At 44.7% G+C, this 25,457-nt stretch overlaps 1 protein-coding gene across 1 annotated transcript in view; it reads right to left on the bottom strand.

The window, feature by feature from the left end:
* Positions 1-25,457, bottom strand: part of GASK1B (golgi associated kinase 1B) — a 59,173-nt gene that overhangs the window by 2,901 nt on the left and 30,815 nt on the right. The window contains exon 3 of the mRNA XM_068269519.1: positions 6,874-7,100. Coding sequence (XP_068125620.1) covers positions 6,874-7,100 — 227 coding nt within the window. The remainder of the gene's footprint in view (positions 1-6,873; positions 7,101-25,457) is intronic.

Below are 25,457 nucleotides of genomic sequence, written 5' to 3'. Positions count from 1 at the left end.
CAGAAGATCTTGTATTTTATAATAATACTTTGCAATGTAGCCACTGGAACTTGAAAACATTTAGAAATGACCTTGTAGCCCTTTCCTGGCTTGTGAGCAGCCATAATGCGCAGATGCAGGTCCTCACTGAGCTCCTTTGTCTTAGCCATGATTGTCTGCAAACCAACTGCAGAGAGCTGCTGTTTTTCACCTGTTGAGTTGATTTAAACTGCTGTTCCTAATTAATCAGTGTAATTAGGATGCTTTAGAACAGCTTGGACTATTTGAAATGGTATATAATATTTTCCCACAATCTTGTACATCGTCTTACTATCTTTTGGGAGACACCTATATCATTTCCTGTCAAAAAATTACTTGTTGGTTGAATAAAAGGAACTTTAAGTCAAAATTTGACAGGGGTATGAATAATTATGGGCAGCACTGTATATTACACTGTTAAAATGTAACGCCTTAAAGGAATACTGTAGGGGATCGGGGGAAAATGAGTTGAACTTACCCGGAGCTTCTAATGGCCCCCCACAGACATCCTGTGCCCGCGCAGCCACTCACCGATGTACCAGCCCCGCCTCCGGTTCATTTCTGGAATTTCAGACTTTAAAGTCTGAAAACCACTGCACCTGCGTTGCAGTGTCCTCGATCCTACTGATGTCACCAGGTGCATACTGCGCAGGCCCAGTATGGTCTGTACCTGCGCAGTACGCTCCTGGTGACATCAGCGGGATCGAGGACACGGCAACGCAGGCGCAGTGGTTTTCAGACTTTAAAGTCTGAAATTCCAGAAGTGAACTGGAGGCGGGCCCGGAGCATCGGTAAGTGGCTGCGCTGGCACAGGATGTCTGCGGGGGACCATTAGAAGCCCCGGGTAAGTTCAACTCATTTTCCCCCGACCCCCCTACAGTAGTCCTTTAACTACTTGCTGCATGCCGTGCAGTATATTCTCGGCCCTGGAAAAACAAGTCTGCAGCGGCATGCAGCCGCCGCTCGTTCCCGTTCAAGCGTGCGCGCGCACCGCCGTTACCGCCGCTTAGAGGGGAAGTTAATGAATGGGACCGCAGGTCCCATTCATAAATCTAAGTCCCCGATTCAATAAATACCAGCGTCTACGAGACGCCGGCATTCATTGTATCTTCCTGTGTTACACAGCCACGGATTACTTCCGATTCACGTGCTTACGTACGTGAATCAGAAATGACGACTGAGGACATCTTGTGGCCAAATAGTATATTGCACCAAAATTGCTTTTTATTTAATAAAAATCCCCACACTGACTGATATAATTAACTATTTCCCTCCCACACCCTCCCATAATACCCAAACTTTTTTTTTTAATATATAAGGGGGGAGGGGGAAATTACATTAAAAAAAATATATATAAGTAGTTACAGGGACTGAACTTTTTAAAAATGTATGTCAAGGCAGTATATTACTATTAATTTTTAACGTATGGGCTTGTAATTAGTGATGGACGCAAAACTGAAAAAATGCACCTTTATTTCCAAATGAAATATTGGCGCCATACATTGTACTAGGGAAATTTTTTGAACGTTGCAATAACCGGGACAAAAGGGCACATAAAATGTGTGGCTTTTATCCACAGTAGAATGTTTTATTTTAACACTATTATGGTCAAAAACTGAAAAATAATGCATTTTATAATTTTTTTTTCTTATTATTCATGTTAAAATGCATTTAGGATAAAATTATTCTTGGCATACTGTAACTCCCAAAGAAAGCCTAATTGGTGGCAAGAAAAACAAGATATAGATCATTACGCTGTGATTAGTAGTGATTAAGTTATTAGAAAAAGAAAGGGAGGAGCGCTGACAGGTGAAAATTGCTCTGGTCCACAAGAGGAAAAATGCCTCAGGTGTCAAGTGGTTAAAGAGTAACTGTCGGGCATAAAATCAAAAATCAATTCTTTATTTTTATCTGGTAAACAAGTAATAAGGATGCTAACCAGGCAATCCAAAAGTTAAAATCACTATTACTTTTCTTGTTGATAAATGATCATTCCCCAGTTTACATAATTCTTATTTGGTACACAGAAAATTCGGTACACAAAAGAGAAGTTGCAGGGCATGCTGGGTTGTCTTTTTTTGCTTCTCTACCTCTGTTCCTCTCTGATTGGCCAATATATCTCATGCTGAAACAATGCACTTTCTATAGCGAAAGGCGGGCAAATCAGGCAGAGGAGACAAATGCTGGGCATACACAGGTCGATCCGGAGTCCCCGCCGAGTTCCCACTCGTCCCCGCCAGCGCTCCTTATCAGCCGCTCGATTCACCGCTATTGTCCGCCGGCGGGGATCGAGCGGGGAATCTATCCAGCAGGTCATCGGACCTGTCGGATATTATCATAAGGGCGGATATTACATCAGAACTGGCTTCAAAATAGTCACAGTAAATATGGAAACTGTCTAGAATAGGATTCTCTACTTTTCCTTTATAAGATTCACAGGAATCATAACGTGGACAGTGCAATACATATGTTATGTAAGTAGAGCAAGTATTTATCTACTTATATATTTGTTTTTTGTTCCTGAGATAGTATGGCTGACAGCTCCTCTTTAAACTAAAAATAGGAGAATGAGAATGCAGGGAAATCATGTATACTATTGCTACTGCACATGTACTGCACTGTACAAAAAATTATCTCATACGTTTATTTTCACTTCAGATTTGTTTAAAAGATTTTTATTAAAAATATTTATAACCATATCTAGTTTTACTCATCTTTTAAAAAATAAAAATAACTATCAGTTTCCTTTAAAGGGAACCTAAACTGAGAAGGATATGGATTTTTCCTTTTAAAATAATAATTATTATTATTATTTATTATATTTATATAGCGCCAACATATTACGCAGCGCTGTACAATAAATAGGATTACAGACAATGATAACAGGGTTGACAGAACAATACAGGTAACAGACCATAGATACAACAATACAGGTAATAGCAATAAGATACACAACACAATGCAGATAATAGTACAATGCCAGATCATAAACTGGAATGGTAGTGGTAAAAAATTACCAGTTCCAAATTCTGGGTAAAGTGCACACAGTCAAGTATGATACACAAGGGGAGAGGGCCCTGCCAAAGGCTTACAATCTAGAGGGAGGGGCTGGTGACACAATAGGAGGGGGTGCATCAAGAAGTTATTGGCAGAAAGGATTAGGGTAGTGTTGAGTTGATGTAGGCCTCCTTAAAGAAGTGAGTTTTGAGTGCTTTTTTGAAGGTGTTGAAGGTGGGAGCGAGCCTGATGGGCAGTGGGAGAGAGTTCCACAGGATAGGGGCAGCTCTAGTGAAGTCCTGCAGTCTGGCATGGGAGTGCGAGATGCGTGGGGTGGTTAAGAGGAGGTCGTTGGAGGAGCGAAGTGGGCGGCCAGGTGTATATCTGCTGACCAGGTCAGAGATGTAGGTTGGGCAGGACTTGTGTATGAATTTGTATGCCAAACATAGGATCTTGAAGCTGATTCTGAAGTGAATTGGAAGCCAATGAAGGGATTTGCGTAGGGGAGTTGTGGAGACAGAGCGGTGGGAGTAGATGAGTCTGGCTGCTGCGTTCATGATGGATTTTAGGGGGGCGATGTGGTTTTGAGGAAGGCCTGACAAGAGGGAGTTGCAGTAGTCCAGGCGGGAGATGATGAGGGCATGGACAAGGAGTTTGGTAGTGTCTGGGGTCAGGAAAGGCCGGATCTTGGAGATGTTGCGTAAGTGGAAATAGCAGGCTCTAGCTACGGTTTGGATGTGGGAGGTGAAGGAGAGGGCCGAGTCTAGGGTGACACCCAGGCAGCGGGCTTGTGTGGTTGGATGAATGATTGTGCCATTGACAGTGACATAGAGGTCAGTGGGGGGTGAAGCAGCACGGGGCGGGAAGATTAGGAGTTCAGTCTTATCCAGGTTTAATTTTAGGAACCTGGCAGACATCCACGATGAAATAGCTGAGAGACCAGAGGATACCTTCTCCATGGTGGTGGTGGAGAGGTCAGTGGTATGGAGGTAAATCTGGGTGTCATCTGCATATAGGTGATAGTTGAAACCCAGAGAGGAGATGAGTTTTCCGATGGAGGCGGTGTAAATGGAGAACCGCAGGGGACCAAGAACAGAGCCTTGGGGGACCCCAACTGAAAGTGGGAAGGAGGTTGAGGAGGAACCATTGAAGGAGGTCTTGAAGGAGCGATTTGAGAGGTAGGAGGAAAACCATGCTAGGGCACGGTCTTGGATACCCACAGATTGCAGGGACTGGAGTAGCAGGGAGTGATCAACAGTGTCGAATGCTGATGAGAGGTCTAGGAGGAGAAGGATAGCGTATTTTCCTTCGGCCTTGGCAAGCGTGAGGTCATTGACGACCTTGGTGAGGGCAGTCTCGGTGGAGTGGCCTGGCCGAAATCCTGATTGTAGGGGGTCAAACAGGGAGTTGGAGTCAAGGTAATGGGTCATGCGTTGGTGGACTAAACGCTCCAGGAGTTTAGATGCAAAAGGGAGTAAGGAGATGGGACAGTAGCTGGATGGAAGTGAGGGGTCTAGTGAGGGTTTTTTAAGTAGGGGAAGTACAGTGGTCTGTTTGAAGTCAGAGGGGAAGGTACCCGTGGAGAGGGAGAGGTTAAACAGAGTGGTGAGGACAGGAGCCAGAACAGGGAAGTGAGGACGGAGGCATTTGGATGGCACGGGGTCTAGGGGGCTGGAGGTGGCAGGAGAAGTGGCTAGGAGACGGTTGACTTGGTCCTCTGTGATAGGAGTAAAGGCAGTGAGTGGTGGGTGGGGTGGGGAATAGGTATTAGTGGGGGAGGAAGAGGTGGTGGAGTGGAGGCATGAGATTTCCCGTCGGATGCTGGCTATTTTGTCGGTAAAGTGGGTGGACAGATCAGTGGCTGAGAGGGCGGAGGTGGGGGGAGGAGTGGTGGGGTTAAGGAGGGAGTTGAAGGTGGCGAAGAGGCGCCGAGGGTTGGAGGCTTGGGATCCGATCAAGGCAGCAAAGTATTTTTGTTTAGCATCAGTTAATGCGGTATAGAACAGCTGCAGGTTGGCCTTGTACGCCAAGAAGTCGGAGTTGCTGCGGGATTTCCTCCATTTGCATTCATAGGCGCGTGTCTGTTTTTGGAGGTTGCGAGTGTGTGCATTGTGCCAGGGCTGGGGGTTGATGGGACGGCTGGGGCGGAATGTGGGGGGTGCAGCAATGTCTAGGGCTGCTGAAAGGGCCTGGTTGTATTTGGCCACGGCTTGGTTTGGGTAAGTAATGTTTGGGAGGGTGGATGTGAGGGAGTGGAGGGGGTTGGCTAGTGCAGTTGGGTCTAGGTTATGCAAATCTCTCTGCCAACGACCTGAGGGTGGTGGAGGGTTGGGGGAGCATGATGGGGAGATGGAGAAAGTGAGAAGGTGATGGTCGGAGAGGGGGAAGGATGTGATGTCCAGGTTGGGGAGGGTGGCGGATTTTGAGAGAATCAGGTCGAGAGTGTGGCCAGCGCGGTGGGTGGAGGAATTGGTGTGTTGGGAGAGGCCAAGGGAAGTAGTGAGGGAGAGCAGTTGAGAGGCTTCAGGGGAGTAAGGACTGTCCATGGGGATGTTGAAGTCCCCAAGTATGATTGTGGGGAGGTCAGAGGAGAGGATGTGTGGGAGCCAAGAGGCCAGGTTGTCCAGGAATTGTTTAATGGAGGTGGATGGGGAGCGGTAAAGGACTGCGATGACTGCTGGAAGGGGATGGTAGAGGCGGATAACATGTGTCTCAAAGGATGTAAAGTTTAAGGAAGGGGGTGGCGTGAGGACACGGAAAGTGCGGGACCAGTTGCCTGACTCTTCTGTTGATCCTGTGTCTCTAATACTTTCAGTCACAGCCCCTGAACAAGTGTGCAGATCAAGTAATCTGACTGAAACCAGACTGCTGAAAATAAGCCGCATGCTTGTTTCAGGTATGTGTTTCCGCCACTACTGCAGCCAAAGAGATCAGCAGGACTGCCAGGCAACTAGTATTGTTTAAAAGGAAACATCCATATCCCTCTCAGGTTAGGTTCCCTTTAACTAGCAGTATTTATTTACTACTTTGCATTCAGTTCCTGCAGTTTTCACAAATTGATATTGTTAAGACTAAGGTTATACAAATAGAAAATCATGTAAGAAAACATAATTATATTGACTTGTAGGAACTCAGGAACCTCATTCAATTTAAAGGGTACTGCACGTCTGCACAAAGCTTTATAAACAAGAGGTAAGAGGGCTGCATGCAAACCATAAAATTGCAGCACCATATGTCAGCTCTTTTTCATGAAGGAAGCTCAATGTCTACTCAAAAGTGCCAGAAGGTACCCATACATCTAGCAACTAGCCAAGTGCATGCCCTATTGACAATGCAACCAATTTTGAGCCAAGCATGTCGAGATGTTGGGCCTTCATGGTCAATCGATTGCGTGACGGTAACGGTGAGCGATATCGGGACGAGCAACGAATGTGACATAAACCCCGGCACTGTTCCCCTAGTGTGTAAATGTACATGTACATGTGTGCATTTATATATTACCTGTCCTGTGTTGCGGTGTCCATCCATCTTCCGAATGCACCACTCTTCCATTAGCCCTACCTATACACGTCAGCCAGCAGCGTGTATCGGGCCAATGGAAATGGATTTGGAAGACGGATGGGTGCCACGACACAGGACAGGTAATATATAAATGCACACATATACAATTATACACTGGGGGGCAGCAGCAAGGCGGTGGATGCGGTGGAAGCGGCAGACTTGGCCAATTCCTGAGAGATTTACTGCTGAAACTGATCTGGAATTGGCCTGCGCTGTATGGGCAGCTGACAGTTCTCTTTAAAAACTAAAGAAAAATAGGATACAGGGAGTAAAAGGAAAATGTAAATGTATGCTTACTCTTTTATTCCTTCAAGTAGCTTAAAATTTAAATTATCTTCACTCCTGTCAAAATATCCTGTGTTGTCAATGAAGACCAAGCGTCGAGAGTCTTGTTTCCTTTGAATAATGTGTGTCAGGTCAATATTCCATGGATCGCTGCATTTCAAGTGTAAGCCTTGCTGGACACATGTATCTTCTTTTCGCGGTCTGAAGCCACAGCAGTTTTTGTCAAGACGAGTGTAAACCTGAAATATAATTACAGAAGATTAAATATAAAAATGTATGTGAAAGTGTCATTTAATATGAACTATCTACAATTACCTTATTCTTTATCTGTAAAATCAAAAACCCTTTCTGCCACATTAACGCGGAGTGGAATTAATGTCTTTTGCCAGTAAGTAAAATAAAGATACCCTGGCAGCCAGCCAGATAATTCCATTCCTTCTCAAATTTAGCATTACACTATGTTTCTTATGTTTATGATCCTCACAGACACTAGGCTAATGTCTCACCATTTTAATGTCAGCAGTACTGGTTGAAAGTCAGTATTATTATCAGTACCATGATCTAAACAGTATGTTGTAAAACTTTGAGACGTGTCGTTACTGTTGCCTGAAGTGAATTAATCCTTCTAGTCAGTGGCGTACCTAGGGCATTTGGCACCCGGTGCTGGGTATTAAAAGACACCCCCCCCCTTTAAAAAATGGGCGTGGCCACAACCAGGAAAAAAATTGGGCGTGGTCATGACCGCATAAGGGCGGAGCTAACTGTAATTTAAAGTATTAGCTAGTATAGTTGCCCCCAGTATAGCTAGTACAGTTGCCCCCAGGATAGCTGCCCCAGTGAAGCTAGTATAGTTGCCCCCAGTATAGCTAGTATAGTTGCCCCCAGTATAGATAGTATAGTTGCCCCCAGTATAGATAGTATAGTTGCCCCCAGAGCTGCCCCAGTATAGATAGTATAGTTGCCCCCAGTATAGCTAGTTTAGTTGCCCCCAGTATAGTTGCCCCAGTATAGCTAGTATAGTTGCCCCCAGTATAGTTGTCCCCAGTATAGCTAGTATAGTTGCCCCCAGTATAGCTGCCCCCAGTATAGCTAGTATAGTTGCCCCCAGTATAGCTGGTATAGTTGCCCCAGTATAGCTGGTATAGCTGCCCTCAGTATAGCTAGTATAGATGCTCCCAGTATAGCTAGTTTAGTTGCCCCCAGTATAGCTAGTTTAGTTGCCCCCAGTATAGCTAGTATAGATGCCCCCAGTATAGCTTGTTTAGTTGCCCCCAGTATAGTTGCCCCAGTATAGCTAGTATAGTTGCCCCCAGTATAGTTGTCCCCAGTATAGCTAGTATAGTTGCCCCCAGTATAGCTGCCCCCAGTATAGCTAGTATAGTTGCCCCCAGTATAGCTGGTATAGTTGCCCCAGTATAGCTGGTATAGCTGCCCTCAGTATAGCTAGTATAGATGCTCCCAGTATAGCTAGTTTAGTTGCCCCCAGTATAGCTAGTTTAGTTGCCCCCAGTATAGCTAGTATAGATGCCCCCAGTATAGCTTGTTTAGTTGCCCCCAGTATAGCTAGTATAGTTGCCCCCAGTATAGATGCCCGCAGTACAGTTGCCCCCAGTATAGCTGCCCCCAGAATAGCTAGTTTAGTTGCCCCCAGTATAGCTAGTATAGCTGCCCCCAGTATAGCTAGTATAGATGCCCCCAGTATAGCTAGTTTAGTTGCCCCCAGTATAGCTGCTCCAGGAGGGGGGAAGCAGCGCTGGAAGGAGGGGTGACAGGGATAGCGGCGGGGAGGGGGGAAAGATCCCCCCCTCCCTCACCTGGGTCCCCTCCTTCCGCCTCTCTTCCCCTTCAAATGACAGCGGGGGCAGCGGGCAACTTAGAGTAAGGGCGGGTGGGCGGGCGTGCAGAGACTACTCACTTTACGTCTGGCTGCGTTCCAGCAGCTGGAGCGCTCCGTCGCCGCCACGTGCCTCTTCTCCGCCTCCAATGCGTGTCACAGCATTGGAGGCGGAGAAGAGGCATGTGACGGCGACCCAGCGTTCCAGCTGCTGGAACGCAGCCAGACGTAAAGTGAGTAGTCTCTGCCCGTCCGCCCGCCCGCCCGCCCTTACTCTAAGTTGCCCGCTGCCCCCGCTGTCATTTGAAGGGGAAGAGAGGCGGAAGGAGGGGACCCAGGTGAGGGAGGGGGGGATCTTTCCTCCCTCCCCGCCGCTATCCCTGTCACCCCTCCTTCCAGCGCTGCTCTTCCCCTGCTGCGGCTGCATGGGGGGTCGTGGCGACACCCCCCTGGCTGGCTGTCACCCGGTGCGCCACGCCCCCCTGCGCCCTATTGTAGGAACGCTACTGCTTCTAGTAGACTAAGGGCTCATTTCCACTAGTGCGGCGTGCGTCTCGTAGACGCACGCCGGCACTGAGCGGGTGGGCGGGATCGCAGGCGAATCCTATGAGCTGTGCCATGCACGGCTATGGGAATCGCAGCCTCCGCCGTTAATTCTGTAGGGGGTTCCGGCCGAATCACTACTGCAAGCGATTCGGCCGGCGGCGCCGTTATCCCCTATGGCAGAGTTTCCCCGCGCGATTTGCCTGCAGGGAAACTCTGCGGATTCGTGGCTGTTTCCGCGACAGTGGAAACGGGCCCTTACAATGCAACAAAATTGGCATAAAGTGTGCATAAGCCTATACACTTAGCATAAATGTCATAAACGAAGAAAAGACCATGTAAAGGTAAAAAAGAAAAGAAATAAAGAGAAGGCACTCCTAGTACAACACAGAAGGAGTGTGCTTCATTAGGACTTTGTTAGCATTGTTTTTAATAGGTGCCTGACTCTGCGTGTGGGACATCCGGGGCACCCCAGTATAGACCCGGGGCACGTGCCACAACGCCCAGTTGCTAGCCCCAAAGATCAGTGGCACGTGCCCCGGGTCTATACTGGGGTGCCCCGGATGTCCCACACGCAGAGTCAGGCAGCAGGCGGCAGTACTCACCTTCAACCGTTTGGTCTCCAGATTCTGCAGACATCTTCTCTTCTGGGCTTCTCCCTCTAGTGTCTGAGAATTAATCAGACGCTAGATAGAGCTCCTAGCATCTGATTCTCGCTGCCTATTTATTTAATATGCTGCATTTATTTTTATTAATGGAGAGGGGGGCTTCATCCAACATTTTGCTGGGCAGACTTACTTAGGTCGCTGTTAAGTTCATGCAAATTTTGCTCCACCCATGACCACACCCACATTCTGGTGCATGACCACATGCATTTTCAGCTAGAGTGCCCAAAAGTGCCCCAACTCTATTAGAATCCTAGCAACGCCCCCTGATAGGTGTAAGCCAAAGTGTCAAATATAAGTACTTTTTTAAGAAATAAATGGTTTAGTGGTCCAGTTACTTTTCTACACGAGGTCATGGACTTTTTCATTCGCCCTCATGGTACAAAATATTCCACATAGCTGTCATTAGTCAGTACACAAGCTGGCGTTAGTTCACTCTTCCATAGAGGCAATGGGGGCATTTGCCCCTGGGCCTCAGAACCTGTGGGGGCCCCCAAGGTGCCCCTCCAGCTATGGTGACCCATGAGAGCAGGGATGCTGTGTGTTTACTTTGAATAAGAAAAGTAGGAGGTGAATAATGGGAATCCCAAAAATGCTTTTTAGGGAACTTTGATCAAATGATATTGTGTGATGGGGAAGAGGGGGGAGGTGGATTGGGCCTGGCAGCCGGAGCAGGCCCCCCAAGTTATTTTTGGCCCAGCGCCCCACTGTCTGTAGCTAGAACCGGCCCTGTGTGCATGTTTTTGAAGAAAAAACTGACAATGTGAAAGTTCTACTCGCCATTTGTATAATGCCCGTTCCGCACTGACAGTTCAAAACTTTTATTTGTGCATTTTTAAGTACACCTTAAAAAAAGCGACCTACTTACCTCAGTAGTGTGGAGTCTCTGGATGGTTGAGAGGCTTCCCGGATCCTGTTGCAACCCATCCATCCAGTGTATGGAGTCTCCACACCAATTTGATTCAGTATGAATCAAATAGATTTAATCAGGCTGTGAATGAGGGCATCCATACCAGGCATGCACAAGGAAGGTCTGCACATGCTCAGTAGAATGAAGCGTTCATGTTTAGAGGAAAAAAGCCATGCACAAGCAGCTTTCTCTTATTGGGCATGCGTGGACTTTCTTATGCATGCCCAATACAGATCCGCTTGTCCGCACAGCCTAAAGAAACTTTTTTGACTTGCACTGTAAAAGTAACATAGGAAGTAGATGTGAGGGCCTCTAAGTCTGACCTCTTCATGCAAACACATGGGCCCTCCTCAGTTAACCTTTTCTCATGATAGTGTTTCATTCTCTCTACAAAATAACTTTTCTGCACTTAGCAATTGAAGAAGTATAAAATGTAGATAATAAAGTACTATCAAACCTCTTTCGAGTATTTTGTTTTCTTTTGCTTGCTAGTGGCAAAAAATGTGTTTAATTGCTAGCATGTGAAAACATTTCTTGTGAGAAAACAGGAGAAAAGTTAATTGAATAAGGCCTCTTTTACATGGTAGACTGAAGCCCTCAGCTGCTCCCGTGCACTGGTTGGCAGCTTGCCCTGCCCTCGGCACGGGTGGTGGAGAGGCCCCACCACCACCACCACCCAAAGAGTCACATCTGAGTTCCACCGTGGCTGTGCTCAAACAGGTGGTGGTTTATAACTGCCGGGTAACGCCACCACATGTCAAATGATAACACGCATGTGGTTACAAATACTGCCATATGGCTGCATGAAATTTCAGCCAAAAGGAGCTCAAGACCAGCAGCCAGGAGGATGAACTGCCCGACAAGCAAGCAGTTTAGCCGCCTTTGTAAAAGAGCCGGGTTATGGTCACTTACTACATTTTTTTCCCCTTAGTTTTCTTGTAGGAGAAATTTTTTTGTCTTCTCTTTAAAATTACTTTTTCACTCCTTGCAATTGAAAAAGTACCAAAAAGTACTAGCAAAATTATTTTGTATTTTCTTGCTTGCTTGCTATTGGCGTAAAATACATTTTATCAACAACATTTGAAAATATCTCCCTAGGAGAAAATATATGAAAAAAAGGAAACCCGAGGTGAGAGATCTATGGATGCTGCCATATTTATTTTCTTTTTAAAGAATACATCCAAGCTCCTCAGGTCAGATGCCTAACCAGGTCAGCATCTACTGTGCCTGCACGAGCGCCGCTCGCAATCGCGCTCACGTGGTCTGGAGTGTTCTGCGCAGGCCTCTCTGGAACGAAGGGGATGCCGGGACACCGGAGCTGCGGCCAGGGACATATCAGCTGCCAGGGGCTGGAGGAGGAAGTAGATCTAATTTTTTGGGGGGGAGCTCGGATGTATCCTTTAACTATGCACATTGCCTGACAGTCCTGCTGATCCTCTGCCTCTAATACTTAGAACCATAGACCCTGAACACGCATATGCAGATCAGATGTTAGTCTAAAGTCTGACTGGATTAGCTACATGCTTGTTTTAGGAGTGTGATTCAGACACTACTGATGCCATAATGATTAGCAGAATAGCCAGGCAACTGACACAGCTCCCAACTGTCCCTCTTTTGGAGGGACAGTGCCTCTTTGGGACTCCCTCTGTGCCTCTTTCCTCCTCATTTGTCCCTCTTTCAGGACTTTGTCCCTCTTTCTATGTAAATATATATTTCTCTACTAAAAATGTGTTTAAATGACTCTAAAATGCATTCCCATCCTTTAAATTGATATATTACTAATTTTAAAATGTGAATATGAAGGAAAATGAACCAGGAGAGAAAGGACCAGTGTGGTTTGAATTATAAAACAACATATTTTTCTTATAAAATCTTTATGGTATGCGTGACTAGGGGTGTGACAGTGGCGTGACTAGGGGTGTGGCAGGGGCATGGTTAAAGTGTCCCTCTTTCTCATCTCAAAAAGTTGGGAGGTATGAACTGGTATTGTTAAAATGAAATAAATATGGGAGCCTCCATATGTCTCTAACATCAGGTTCCCTTTGACCAAGGAATAAGGACCATCTACTGCAATGCAAGTATTGTGGGAAATGTAGTTTAGCATCTATTGTTCTTCCTACTTTGTGTGTGACCTCACACCTGTCTGACCCGTTCAGCAGATGAATTCAGAACTCAGAGAAAGCAAGCTGAATGTCAGTTCTGGTCACATATGGCCCCTAAAAACAGGTGTTCTCGACAGCGCTGTTTATATTCACTTGACATCCCGATTTCTAATAGAATGTTTAGTTGGGCTTTCAGATGGAAGCTTATAGGCTTATTGTAATTTTGCTATTGGACCAAATTACATCCGAGGACACACAATCCAGAAGAAGGACTTTGAAAAAGTACTCTTTATTTTTCTGATCCTAGAATAATCTGGTAATCTGCTGCTAAAAAGGAATGTACGGTAAATATCCATAAAGTATAAAGAGAAAACAGCTGAAGAGAAGCTGGAGAGTTAGGTTTACAGTAACTGAACATAGGACTTCCCCCCACATGAAACAGTACGTCGGGAAAGTGACTGATTCACACTTCCTGTTTCCTCCAGTCCACCACCCTGGCACAGCTATGTTTAGCTTGGAGAACATAAAAGCATGATGCCACTGCTAAATATAGGGTTTAAAGCCAGACAGAACAAGGCAGTTTCCTAGATGATGAGGCAGTCTGCCACAACCACAAACATTCCCTCATCCTCTGTCTGCATTTCATATGTTCAGTCACACACAGACTCCAGGTTCCTTCTGGGCAAAATGTCTTCATTGTACTTCCCTAATACTTGCTCTAATTAACATTGGCAGAGCTGGTAGACAAGGTGACAACGCCCATTCAGGTTTGTGCAAAACTCATAAACTTCTGCAATTTATTCTTTAGCTTTTCTAAGAAAGCATTGTTGTTATCATTGCACATTCTCTTTACACTGGATACAAATACCGCAATAACATACCTGTATCTGCTATCATTTGATGGTTAACTCTGCAGCTCTCGTATTGATCTTATGCCCACCTGGACCTTGTGTGGTCACCTATAATGGCCCTTATACACTTCAAAACGCTAAGGCCTGGGTCCCACTAGAGTGCTTTTAGAAGCGTTTAGGAATCGCTGGTGATTCTAAAAGCACCAAAATGAAAGTCAATGGAGGTGATGCCACAGTAGTGATTGTGAGTTCCTGAAATCACAATAGCGGTGCCTGCTGCATTTTTAGAGCATTTGCTCTTCAATATAAAGTATATAATCTCTGCGAAATCACTTTCCAATTACTGTACAAAGTGATTTTACAGCACTTTTACTACCCATAACTAATAATGGAAATTGCAATCACTATACAAATCACAAGCACTAAATTAAAAAAATGCTTCAATATTGGCAGAAATCACTGCGGAAAACGCTGCAAAAATTGTTACAAAGGTACTTAAAGCGGACCTAAAAGTAGAACTTCCTTTCTACCCTAAAAGATATGCAACAGCATAATAACCATTAAACAAAAAACATTTTGTTACAGCTGATACAAATCCATAAATCTGCACTGTTTCAACTTCCTGCTTTCATGAATGAGCTTATCTGCCGTGGCAGTCAGGTGACACAGGGGAGAGATCAAATTACAACTTGTGATTAGACACAAGTGAGGGGGAATTAACCACCCTGGCGCTCTATTAAGATTGCCAGGGTGGCGGTGCAGCAGTATTTTTTTTTTTTTTAAATCATGTAGATTTCCCCCTCTCGGCGGCGTCTTACTCACCTTTCCGATCGCTTGCGGCGCATTAGCCCATCCGGAAATCCCGTTCTGAACGGGATTTCTTGGAGGGCTTCCCCCGTCGTCATGGCGACAATCGTGATGACGTCATCGTCGTTGTGACGTCATCAGGAGTCCCGATCCACCCCTCAGCGCTGCCTGGCACTGATTGGCCAGGCTGCGCAGGGGTCTCGGGAGGGGGGGGCCTTACGCGGCGGGTAGCGGCGCATCGGCGGCGATCGCCCCCCACACGCAGCTAGCAAAGTGCTAGCTGCGTGTTTTTTAAAAAAAATTGTTTAAATCGGCCCAGCAGGGCCTGAGCGGCGCCCTCCAGCGGTCATGGACGAGCTGAGCTCGTCCATACCGCCAAGGAGGTTAAACAGGCTAAACTATCTAAATACATACAGAGTGCATTTCTCTATGTTTTCCTTCTGTCCTGTACAAGAGTTCAGGTCCACTTTAACCTCTTAAGGACCACGGTCTTAAACCCTCCTAGCGACCAGGTCATTTTTTTACAATATTGGCCACTGCAGCTTTAAGGCCTCGCTGCAGGGCCGTACAACTCAGCACACAAGTAAACCCCCCCCCCCCCCTTTCTGCCCACCAACAGAGCTCTCTGTTCGTGGGCTAAGAACGCTGCCAGGATGTTTACTTTTTTTTTTAATAAATGTTTATTTCTTTCATTTTATAATAAATATGGCTATTATTTTATATTTTTTCTCCCTCCCTCCCCCCGCCAGCCAATCAGCGCAATCGGCTGTCATAGGCTTCAGCTATGACAGCGGATCGCTTCCCTGCAACCCTGCCCTGGGGACAGCTGTGTCACATGGCTGTCCCCAGTATAGCGCTGCCGTAGATTGCAGCGGTGTACATAGTAAATTCTCCTAGTGGTGATCGTAGCTGGTAGGCTGATGGCGGAGCGGAGCTCCGTCATTCATGCGGAGAGCACGTGCGCAGTCTCCTGTAATCCCCGCCCCTAGCAATTCACACCAATTGGCATGAAGTGGTCCTGGGGCTGCCGATTGGTGGAGCAGTCGTTAAGGGGTTAAGAGATTTGGGGCTTGATTCACTAACCGGCGCGAAATAGTTTGCGCCCACACATCAGTCTTAGTACCGCTCACTGTGCGTGCAGCGCGGGTGCGCCTATATTAGTGTGAGGTACGACGATAACGTCGCACCTCACAGATAACGTCGCAGAGATAAGCCAGATAACGTCGCTCCTGCTGCCCCTTGATAACGGCGCATCGGGTGCCCCTGAAACGCTTCAGGGGCACCCGATGCGCCATTATCATCGCACCAGGTGTGACACTTAACGGGCAGCGGGTACGACGGTATCGTCGCACCGCGCACTAATATAGGCGCACCCGCGCTGTGCGCGCAGTGAGCAAGGCTAAAATGGCTTTTCACACCAGTGCTAACACTTAGCGCCGGTTAGTGAATCAAGCCCTTTAAGTGCAATCCAAAACTTCTAGACGGTTCCAGACCTTTTTTGCTTGCAGAAACACAACACTAACACAAAAATGCATGCATTCTAGAAAAAAAAGTAAAAAAAAAAACAGGAAAGAAACAAAATAGTCTGAAAAGGCCCCAAAGGATGAACTTATAACAACTACGGTACCCTAAATCAGTACCTGATTGCCCCACATCAATAAGGGCTCTTTAACGGACTACATAGAGTAATGACAGATCTTGTGTGCACATAACAGATTGCGGATTTATGAATAATCTTGTCTCACAAAATCAAAGAATACTGAAGCTGGGGGCTGGAAATTCCAGTTACGTTCTTTCAGTTTGCAATTATGTTTTGCAATGTATAGAACCAAACCTTATTTCAGCTGTACTAATTGTTTTTTATGAGCATTTAAAGTGAACCTTAAGCCAGAAAAAAACACGTACAAAAATACGCGTTGCCGCATTACGAACGCATAGATATGCAGCAATGCGTATTTTTGGACGCGTTGCGGCCCGCAATAGCGCTAATTGCAGTCGGGAATGCGGAAAAAGCTAGGCGTGGCCAGTCCTGACGGGCCTGTCGGCAAAAACTAAACTAGCTGGCAGCGGGGGACCAGAGGATTAGTGAGTGGCTGCGAAGGCACAGGCCTGCTGCAGGGGGCTGGTAGAAGCACCAGGTGAGTAAAACTCATTTTTTTTCTAGCTTAAGGTTCACTTTAAACTGTGATTAGTCTGCAGTGTTTCTAACAGAAACTCACAGCCGGTAATGATAAGGTGTGTTATCAGTCAGTGAAGTAACGGTGGTTCAGGTAATGAAAGGAGTTAAGCCAGCCATACACTAATAGACTGACTCCACGTCTTGCAAAATGATCGATCCCTCTCCGATTAAAATCTAATTAGAGAGGGATTAATTCCTACAACACACAGCACGTGTATATTCAAAAGATTTCATGTAGCGCAACACTGTGTCCTGTCAATCAACCCCACCTCCTGCCCACACCCGATCGATAGAGATTTTCTGCTCCGTTTTGATCGATAGAAAGTTTAAATCGTTTGAACGTTGATCGAATGGGGATGTTGAGGTAATAGATTTCTGGCAGATTCTATCAGATCTGCCGGAAATTGATATATACAGCGATTGCCAATACTCCTGTAGTTTGAATATGCAACACATTTTCATCTGTGTTACTGAGACACTCTTCAATCAGTTAAACATAATGTATACCTTTCTAATGCCTAGCCCTAGACCTCTGCCCAAATTAACTCCTCAAGCCAAGTGTACCGCAGTGACCAAGTCAAGTGTACCACAGTGACCAAGTCAAGTGTACTGCAGTGATCAAGTCAAGTGTACTGTAGTGACCAAGTCAAGTGTACCGCAGAGACCAAGTCAAGTGTACCGCAGTGATCAAGTCAAATGTACCGCAGTGACCAAGTCAAGTGTACAGCAGTGATCAAGTCAAGTGTACTGTAGTGACCAAGTCAAGTGTACCGCAGTGACCAAGTCAAGTGTACCGCAGTGATCAAGTCAAGTGTACTGTAGTGACTAAGTCAAGTGTACAGCAGTGACCATTTCAAGTGTACAACAGTGACCAAGTCAAGTGTACTGCAGTAGCCAAGTCAAGTGTACTACAGTGAGCTGCTTCAATGTAGGTAACACATTTTATTCATCTGGCCAGCCAGTCATTAAAATCTTAAAGGGAAATGTTAGATAACTACCTCTGTATGGCGGTACTTTAAAGAGAAACTCCAACCAAGAATTGAACTTTATCCCAATCAGTAGCTGATACCCCCTTTTACATGAGAAATATATTGCTTTTCACAAACAGACCATCAGGGGGCGCTGTATGACTGATTTTGTGCTGAAACCCCTCCCACAAGAAGCTCTGGGACTGAAGTACTTTTGGCAGTTTGTTACAATGTAACAAGGTTTACAGACAGAAAATAGCTGTGTACAGCTGTCTCTAACAGCCAAAACAGCTAGCAGCAGCTACATAACCTGCCCACAGTAAAAATGTCACCATGTAATAAATGTCAGAATGTAAATCGGGAAGAGGAAAGATTTTACAATGAGCAAACACTGACTAAATCATTTATACATAGTTATTGTAAAAATGAAGCACTTTTTTACTGCATAATTTTCACTGGAGTTCCTCTTTAAGGGCGACGTTACATGGTCTTTGAGCAGAAAAAAAAAATTGTATAAGGGGACATTATGTGAACATTTGTTTTTTGCCTTTGTTCGGGACTGCATTGAAAACCCTCTCATGGGTGTAACATGTCTCTTGAGACTTCTCTAATAAATGAGCACTTCAGTTTTGCTTATTGTTTGTTCAGTTATTCAGAGGAATAGCAGTCGTAGGAAAGGTCCCTTCTAGCAGGAACTAACCCATACTAACACTCGTTCGAGAGCTGATAGGGTTTTAACCACTAATCCATAACCACTGCAAACGCTGTAACAAAACTAGTTGTAGCATTTGACACACATAAAGTAGGTGGTGGCCGAAAATCCATGTGAATAGGATATGCAGAGCTGCGTTTACATTGCACTGTGGTCTTCCAAATGCTGAGAGTTCTATTCCTCTGCTAGATTTGCACTTACAGTGGTGAAATCAATATGCATGCAATGACATACTGACCTTGCACTCCCTTCTCTCTGTATTACATGCACACAAACCCTAAAAGTTAGGACTGATTCACACTGAGGTGCTTTTGGGGAGCGTTTCAAGGCTTTGCTGATCACCGATGTCTGATTAGAAAAGTGCTGTGTCAAATGTCGCGCTCAATGACGTGGGAACATTTGTGCAGGGGGTTCGGCAATCCTTACAGGCTGCCAGCGGGACCCCAAAGAGGACCAGAGCTGTGACGAGAGGCCCAAATGACTTCTAGGGGCTGGAAGAAGTTCCAAGTAAGTAAAACTACATTCATGTTTTGGCCTCGTTTAGGGGCAGCATGACAGAAGGCTATGACTGCAATGGTTTTGAGATGGAATCTGGGAGGTGACCAAGTTATTAGATCTTTTGATCAAAGATTGTTGGAGGTGTGGTGCAGTTGTTACAAATTCCTCAGGTATCAAGGGCCCAAATTGTTGAAAGATGTGAAGGTCAATGAGGCAATCTTAAATAGAATCCTTCATTTTACAGGCAGCCAATGGAATGAGCGAAGAATCAGTGTCATGTGGCAGTGGTGGGGTTGGTTTGTTAACAGCCTTGCAGCAGTATTCTGTACTAGATGCAGGCGGTGCAGGTCTTTGTTTGAAAAGCCTGTATAGAGAGCATTGCTAAAGTACAACCGTGATGTAATGAAGGCATGAACTAGGGTTGGAATATCTGCTGGAGTTATTAGGTGTTTAATTTTTGCAATATTCAGGCGATAAAAGGAATTTTTAAAGGAAACCAGGGATGGAAAGAAGTAAAGATTTGATACTTACCCGGGGCTTCCTCCAGTCCCATAAGCTCGTCCGAGTCCCACGTTCAGTCTCCTGTTCAGCCGCGATTAGCCCTACTAACAGATCAGTCACGTCTGGGTCTTCTGTGCATGCGTGGACCTCCCGTGTATACGCAGAAGACCCAGACTAGATGTGATTAAGCTGTTATCGGGGCTGATCGGCAGACCACGGGAGGACGAAGTGGGACTCAGACGAGCTTATCTTTATTTCTTTCGAACTCTCTGGTACACTTTACTTCCCCATCAACTAGTACATCGAAGTTGCACACAAAGTCTAAGCTGTTCAGGTCTGAACTCCCTATCCTTAAAGGTTCTGATTGAGACTGAAGCTGCTTTGCTGTCGAGCGCTGACCTTCGATGACAAGAACCTCGGTAAGCATTTCGTTTTAGCCAGTTATTCATCCACTCCTGAAGCTTGGCTAAGTATGTGTTTATTTGTGAAGTACAGTCTGTCATGCCAGGTCTGAATGATAAATATAGTTGGGTGTCATAAGCATAGCAGTGATATGTCAAACCATGGTTTTGGACAAAGTTTCCAAGGGGTATAATGTGAACAGCAAAGGGGATAGTGTCAGGCTTTAGGACACACCGTATTTTAGTGGTAGAGGGTTGGATAGAAAAAGCCCCAAGGATATTCATTGGGTTTCTGCCAGCCAAGAATGAGTTGAACCACTGGAGGACTAAGCCATCTATGTCACAGTGCTCTTGCAGCCTGTTAAGCAAGACTTCATGATCAACTGTTTCAAGAGCTGCTAAGGGGTCTAGCAAAACAGGATGGAAATCTTGCCTTTGTCTCTTGCCATGAGCAGATCATTGGAGATCTGGTTGAGGGCAGCTGTGATGTTTTCTGAAACCAGATTGTAGAAGGTGAAAGATGTTGTTTCTTGAGAGCCTGGCTTCAAGTTGGAGATATTCAAAAAAGAGTGAAATCCACCCCTCATTTGGAATTTGAGTATATGGTAGCATGAAATGAGTGATGTCATATATATTCACCTATATTTCTAAATTACTCAGGCCTCACAACTCCAAAATACACTTTATTATGGACAGCCCTCAATGGGGAGCAAAAAAAATCACAAGACATTTACAAAAACTCATTTAAAAAATATCAAGAGAACCGAATTTGATCCTCACAGACACACCTCAGCAGTCACCCATACATGACAGACAGCCTGCACATTCATAGTGGGCACATTCAGTAAGAGACACACAAGTTGAAGATACACATTCTCTTCAATAACTTTCCACAGAAAGGGGAGGTTGGAGACAGGTCTGTAGCTGCTCATAGCATCTGGGTCTAAGGATGGTTTCTTAAGTAGCAGTCTGATGCTTGCTTCTTTCAGACAGTTGGGAAACCTCTCTGCTTGCAAGGAACAGTTTGATATTTTGTGAAATGCTAGTTTAAACAGGTCACAGCATGAACATGAACTTTGTTGGGCAAGGGTTCAGGTCACAGAAAGTCTGACAGAAACATACTGTTGGTGAGCCTTGAGGACAGTGTTGACAAACTCTGCTCTAGAGGAGTTTTAGGTAGGGAGAGGTGGAAGAGTTGCAAAACATTAACAAACAAACAAAAAGACCAGTGGATACCCTTTAACGCTCTGCAGTCACGCAGGCTCTGGCCTCTTCAAGAGTAACTGTAGTGAAAATAACATACTGAATAAAATTGGTTATTTTGTACAATTTCATGTATAGACTATATAGTCAGTGTTTGCCCATTGTAAAATCTTTTCTCTCCCTGATTTACATTCTGAAATGTATCACTGATGCTGACATCTTTAGTTCTGCTAGGTGATCTGCCAGACAGCAAACTGTGAGGACCTTGGTCATGACATCACACTGTGGGAGGAGTTTCAACACAATATCAGCTATACCTTGTTGATCTATTAGAGAAGAAGAAAAGCTTTCTTTATTTAAAAAAGGGGGTATGGGCTACTGATTGGGATGAAGTTCAATCCTTGGTTAAAGTTCCACTTTTATGACCAGGCCTTTTTCCCCCCTTCAGGGATCACTGGTGCAAGGAGCTCAGCTGTCATTAGACAGTGGAGTGCAGCATTGACGGAGTGACAATAATGGCAGGAGCGCTTGGCAACAGGAAATTTAAACCTATGCCCTGGCAGCGATAAGAGGTAGTAAAACAGGGTGTAGATTTCAATCAGTGGCGTCCGCAAGAGATTAGGCATGGTACCAGAAATGTGAGTGAATTTATAGTTTCAAAACTTAGACAAAACAACACTAACATAAAATGTGTTACTATGTTTGCATTAGAAATTGGCATTTGCCTGTTACAGCAAAAGGTTCTAACCTGTAATCATCTCTGAGTTTGAGCCAAACTTTGAGCTGCTACTTGATGTGTTAAAGTAAAAGGTCATGATCCTGGAATTATTTACATAGTGTTTGCTTACAGCAACTATGCAATGATCTGCTAAAGAAGCATCCTGGCTGTGCAAGAGAATGTTTGCACAACTATAACACGTATAAAAGAATTAAAAACCATGTTTTAAAAACCAAGTATACTTGATGACATTTACTGATCCATAATTAACTAGCCTTAACTTGTTAGTTAATAAATCACTGCTTTTGGACTCTGTGTATCTTTAACTGCTCACAAATCAATACTGAGTTGATACAAGTATTTTCGCCATGCAAAGAACAGTCTATTCTATACGGTTTTCCTAAAGCTTACTTACATTCATTTTTCTCTGCATCTGGGGAATGTAGCTGGAAGGTGAGGAATGCTGTTACTATTGACAAATGTTAACATTACACACACAAAGGCCTCACAACTACTTGAGTGAGTACAAAGTGCAAAATAAAGCTCTCTCTGAAGTCAAAATAAGATTTGTGTAGGATAACATACTTTGTCTTTCCACAGACTTATCACTGTGGTAAATTATAGGTTGATCTGACACATCATCATTTTCCAAAATAAAAAGATAAGTCAGGACTTGTTTGGATTAAACATTTCTTCGGAGAGAACTTTTGCAGAGCAAACAAGAAACGTTAAATGAAATAATATACAGTACTATGAAGTACAAGACACAAAAGGATACGTACGAGAATTTCGGGCACCATGCAAAATTGGGTGTAGGAACAGTGTTGATAGTATAATAACGGTAAATACACTAATACTCTACTTTTCAAAGTGTTATTTTTTGTTAGTAAAATATTAGTAATTGTGGCCGATATTTTACTATAGCTAAACCTAACCCTACTCTCACACAGAACCCTATTTCTAACCCTAACCCCCCTGATAGTGCCTAACCCTAACCCCCCTCCAGTGGTGCCTAACCGTAAGACCCCCCGGGTGATGCCTTACCCTAACACCCCCCCTGGTGGTGCCTAACCATAAGACCCCCAAAAGGATTCCCTTTTCCTTTGTGCGCTGCCTGACTGGCTTGAATAAGAAGGGGATGAAGCCGTACACAAGTTGATTACAACCAAAAATTCTAAGCCGATTGATACCTATCTGACTGAAATTTGGTCAGATGGTGATAAATTCCTACCCTATATGGCAAACACAGTTTTGATAGGTTTCAAGTATTGTGCTGTTCAATGTTTTCACGTTTCATGTCTTTGACAGTGATAAGTGCCTTGGCAAAGGGTTACACTGTTTGACCACAAAACTATGGTTGGATTTTATTTGCAGATGAATAAAATGTGAAAACACTATTCTGCTGCACTGACCCTTTTGAGGACTTCTGTTGATCATGAAGGTGGTGGCTAACTGCCTTAGGTCAAGCCCCTCTGATATCAGGATTGAAGGGGTGTCAATACAATCTTTATTTAAATTTTATTAAAGAAAGCTTTATTAAAGTGTAAAGCGATATACCAACAAACAAACAATGAACAGTACAATATTCATAGAGAAATAAAAAAACAACAAGGGGAGCATATACATACTGCTTAAGAGAAAGTACAAATCTGATCTACCTGGGAAATGGGGGACTAAAACTACCCTACTGAGATTCCAGGGAGCATTTCAAATATAAAGTCCTGATAACCAAGAGAGGGTTTAAGATATAAAAAACAGAGATGGTCCAGGGAATGTAAGAAATCCATAATAAAATTATCATGTAGGCTTTTCATAATTGTCTATAGAGTTTCCAGTTTTCCTAGATAAGATCGAATTTAGTTAGATTCTCAATACTAAAATAATACATTCTATCCATGAATATAATCATGTTCAATCCCATGTAATCAATATAATCATGTTCAATCCCTGAGCAACCAAAGAGATGTCAAAGGTAGATGATTTCCATTGGAAGGCAATACTCCATTGAGCAGCGAGAAGCATATATCTATACAGAAAAATACCAGGTACATCATCATTGGAAATACAGTGGTGTGAAAAAAGAAATTGCCCCCTGAACCTAATAACTGGTTGGGCCACCCTTAGCAGCAATAACTGCAATCAAGCGTTTGCAATAACTTGCAACGAGTCTTTTACAGCGCTCTGGAGGAATTCTGGCCCACTCATCTTTGCAGAATTGTTGTAATTCAGCTTTATTTGAGGGTTTTCTAGCATGAACCGCCTTTTTAAGGTCATGCCACAACATCTCAATAGGATTCAGGTCAGGACTTTGACTAGGCCACTCCAAAGTCTTCATTTTGTTTTTCTTCAGCCATTCAGAGGTGGATTTGCTGGTGTGTTTTGGGTCATTGTCCTGCTGCAGCACCCAAGATCGCTTCAGCTTGAGTTGACGAACAGATGGCCGGACATTCTCCTTCAGGATTTTTTGGTAGACAGTAGAATTCATGGTTCCATCTACTGTTGGTATGATGTTCTTTTGCTGAAATGCTGTGTTACTTCTACGCCAGATGTAACGGGACACGCACCTTCCATTCCAAAAAGTTCAACTTTTGTCTCGTCGGTCCACAAGGTATTTTCCCCAAAGTCTTGGCAATCATTGAGATGTTTTTTTTAGCAAAATTGAGATGAGCCTTAATGTTCTTTTTGCTTAAAAGTGGTTTGCGCCTTGGATATCTGCCATGCAGCCCGTTTTTGCCCATTCTCTTTCTTATGGTGGAGTCGTGAACACTGACCTTAATTGAGGCAAGTGAGGCCTGCAGTTCTTTAGATGTTGTCCTGGGGTCTTTTGTGGCCTTTCGGATGAGTTTTCTCTGCGCTCTTGGTGTAATTTTGGTCGGCTGGCCACTCCTGGGAAGGTTCATCACTGTTCCATGTTTTTGCCATTTGTGGTTCGCTGGAGTCCCAAAGCTTTAGAAATGGCTTTATAACCTTTACCAGACTGATAGATCTCAATTACTTTTGTTCTCATTTGTTCCTGAATTTCTTTGGATCTTGGCATGATGTCTAGCTTTTGATGTGCTTTTGGTCTACTTCTCTGTGTCAGATAGCTCCTATTTAAGTGATTTCTTGATTGAAACAGGTGTGGCAGTAATCAGGCCTGGGGGTAACTACAGAAATTGAACTCAGGTGTGATAAACCACAGTTACCGTATATACTCGCATATAAGCCGACCCGCATATAAGCTGACCCCCAAACGTTTCCCTGAAAAACCAGGGAAAAATGATTGACCCCATATAAGCCGGGGGTAGGAAATGCTGGATTGGTGCAGCCCCCCAGTGTGTCCCAGTATAGCTAGTATAGTGCCCAGTATGGATAAGTAGTGCCTCGGTATACCTGGTATAGTGCCCAGTATAGGTAGGTAGTGTCCAGTATAGCTATTATAGTGCCCAGTATAGCTAGTAAAGTGCCCAGTTTAGCTAGTATAGTGCCCAGTATAGCCAGTATAGTGCCCAGTATAAGTAGGTATGTCTGCGCTCTTTCCTGCCCCCTGCATCGTCACAGCAGCAGCGCCGGGCGCGCTGCTGTGATACACTCTGCAACTGAACATGAGAAGAGGAACGTGGATTAGGAAGCGGCCGCTGCCTAAGCAGGTAATAGCAGCGGCGGCCGCGGGGGGAGCGAGGCGCGGACCACCCGACCACTAGACCACCAGGAAAGACTCGCAT

The sequence above is a fragment of the Hyperolius riggenbachi genome, chromosome 1 (assembly GCF_040937935.1).
Source record: "Hyperolius riggenbachi isolate aHypRig1 chromosome 1, aHypRig1.pri, whole genome shotgun sequence".
Classification (NCBI taxonomy): Eukaryota; Metazoa; Chordata; class Amphibia; order Anura; family Hyperoliidae; genus Hyperolius; species Hyperolius riggenbachi.
This window is presented reverse-complemented; position numbering and strand designations above follow the sequence as displayed.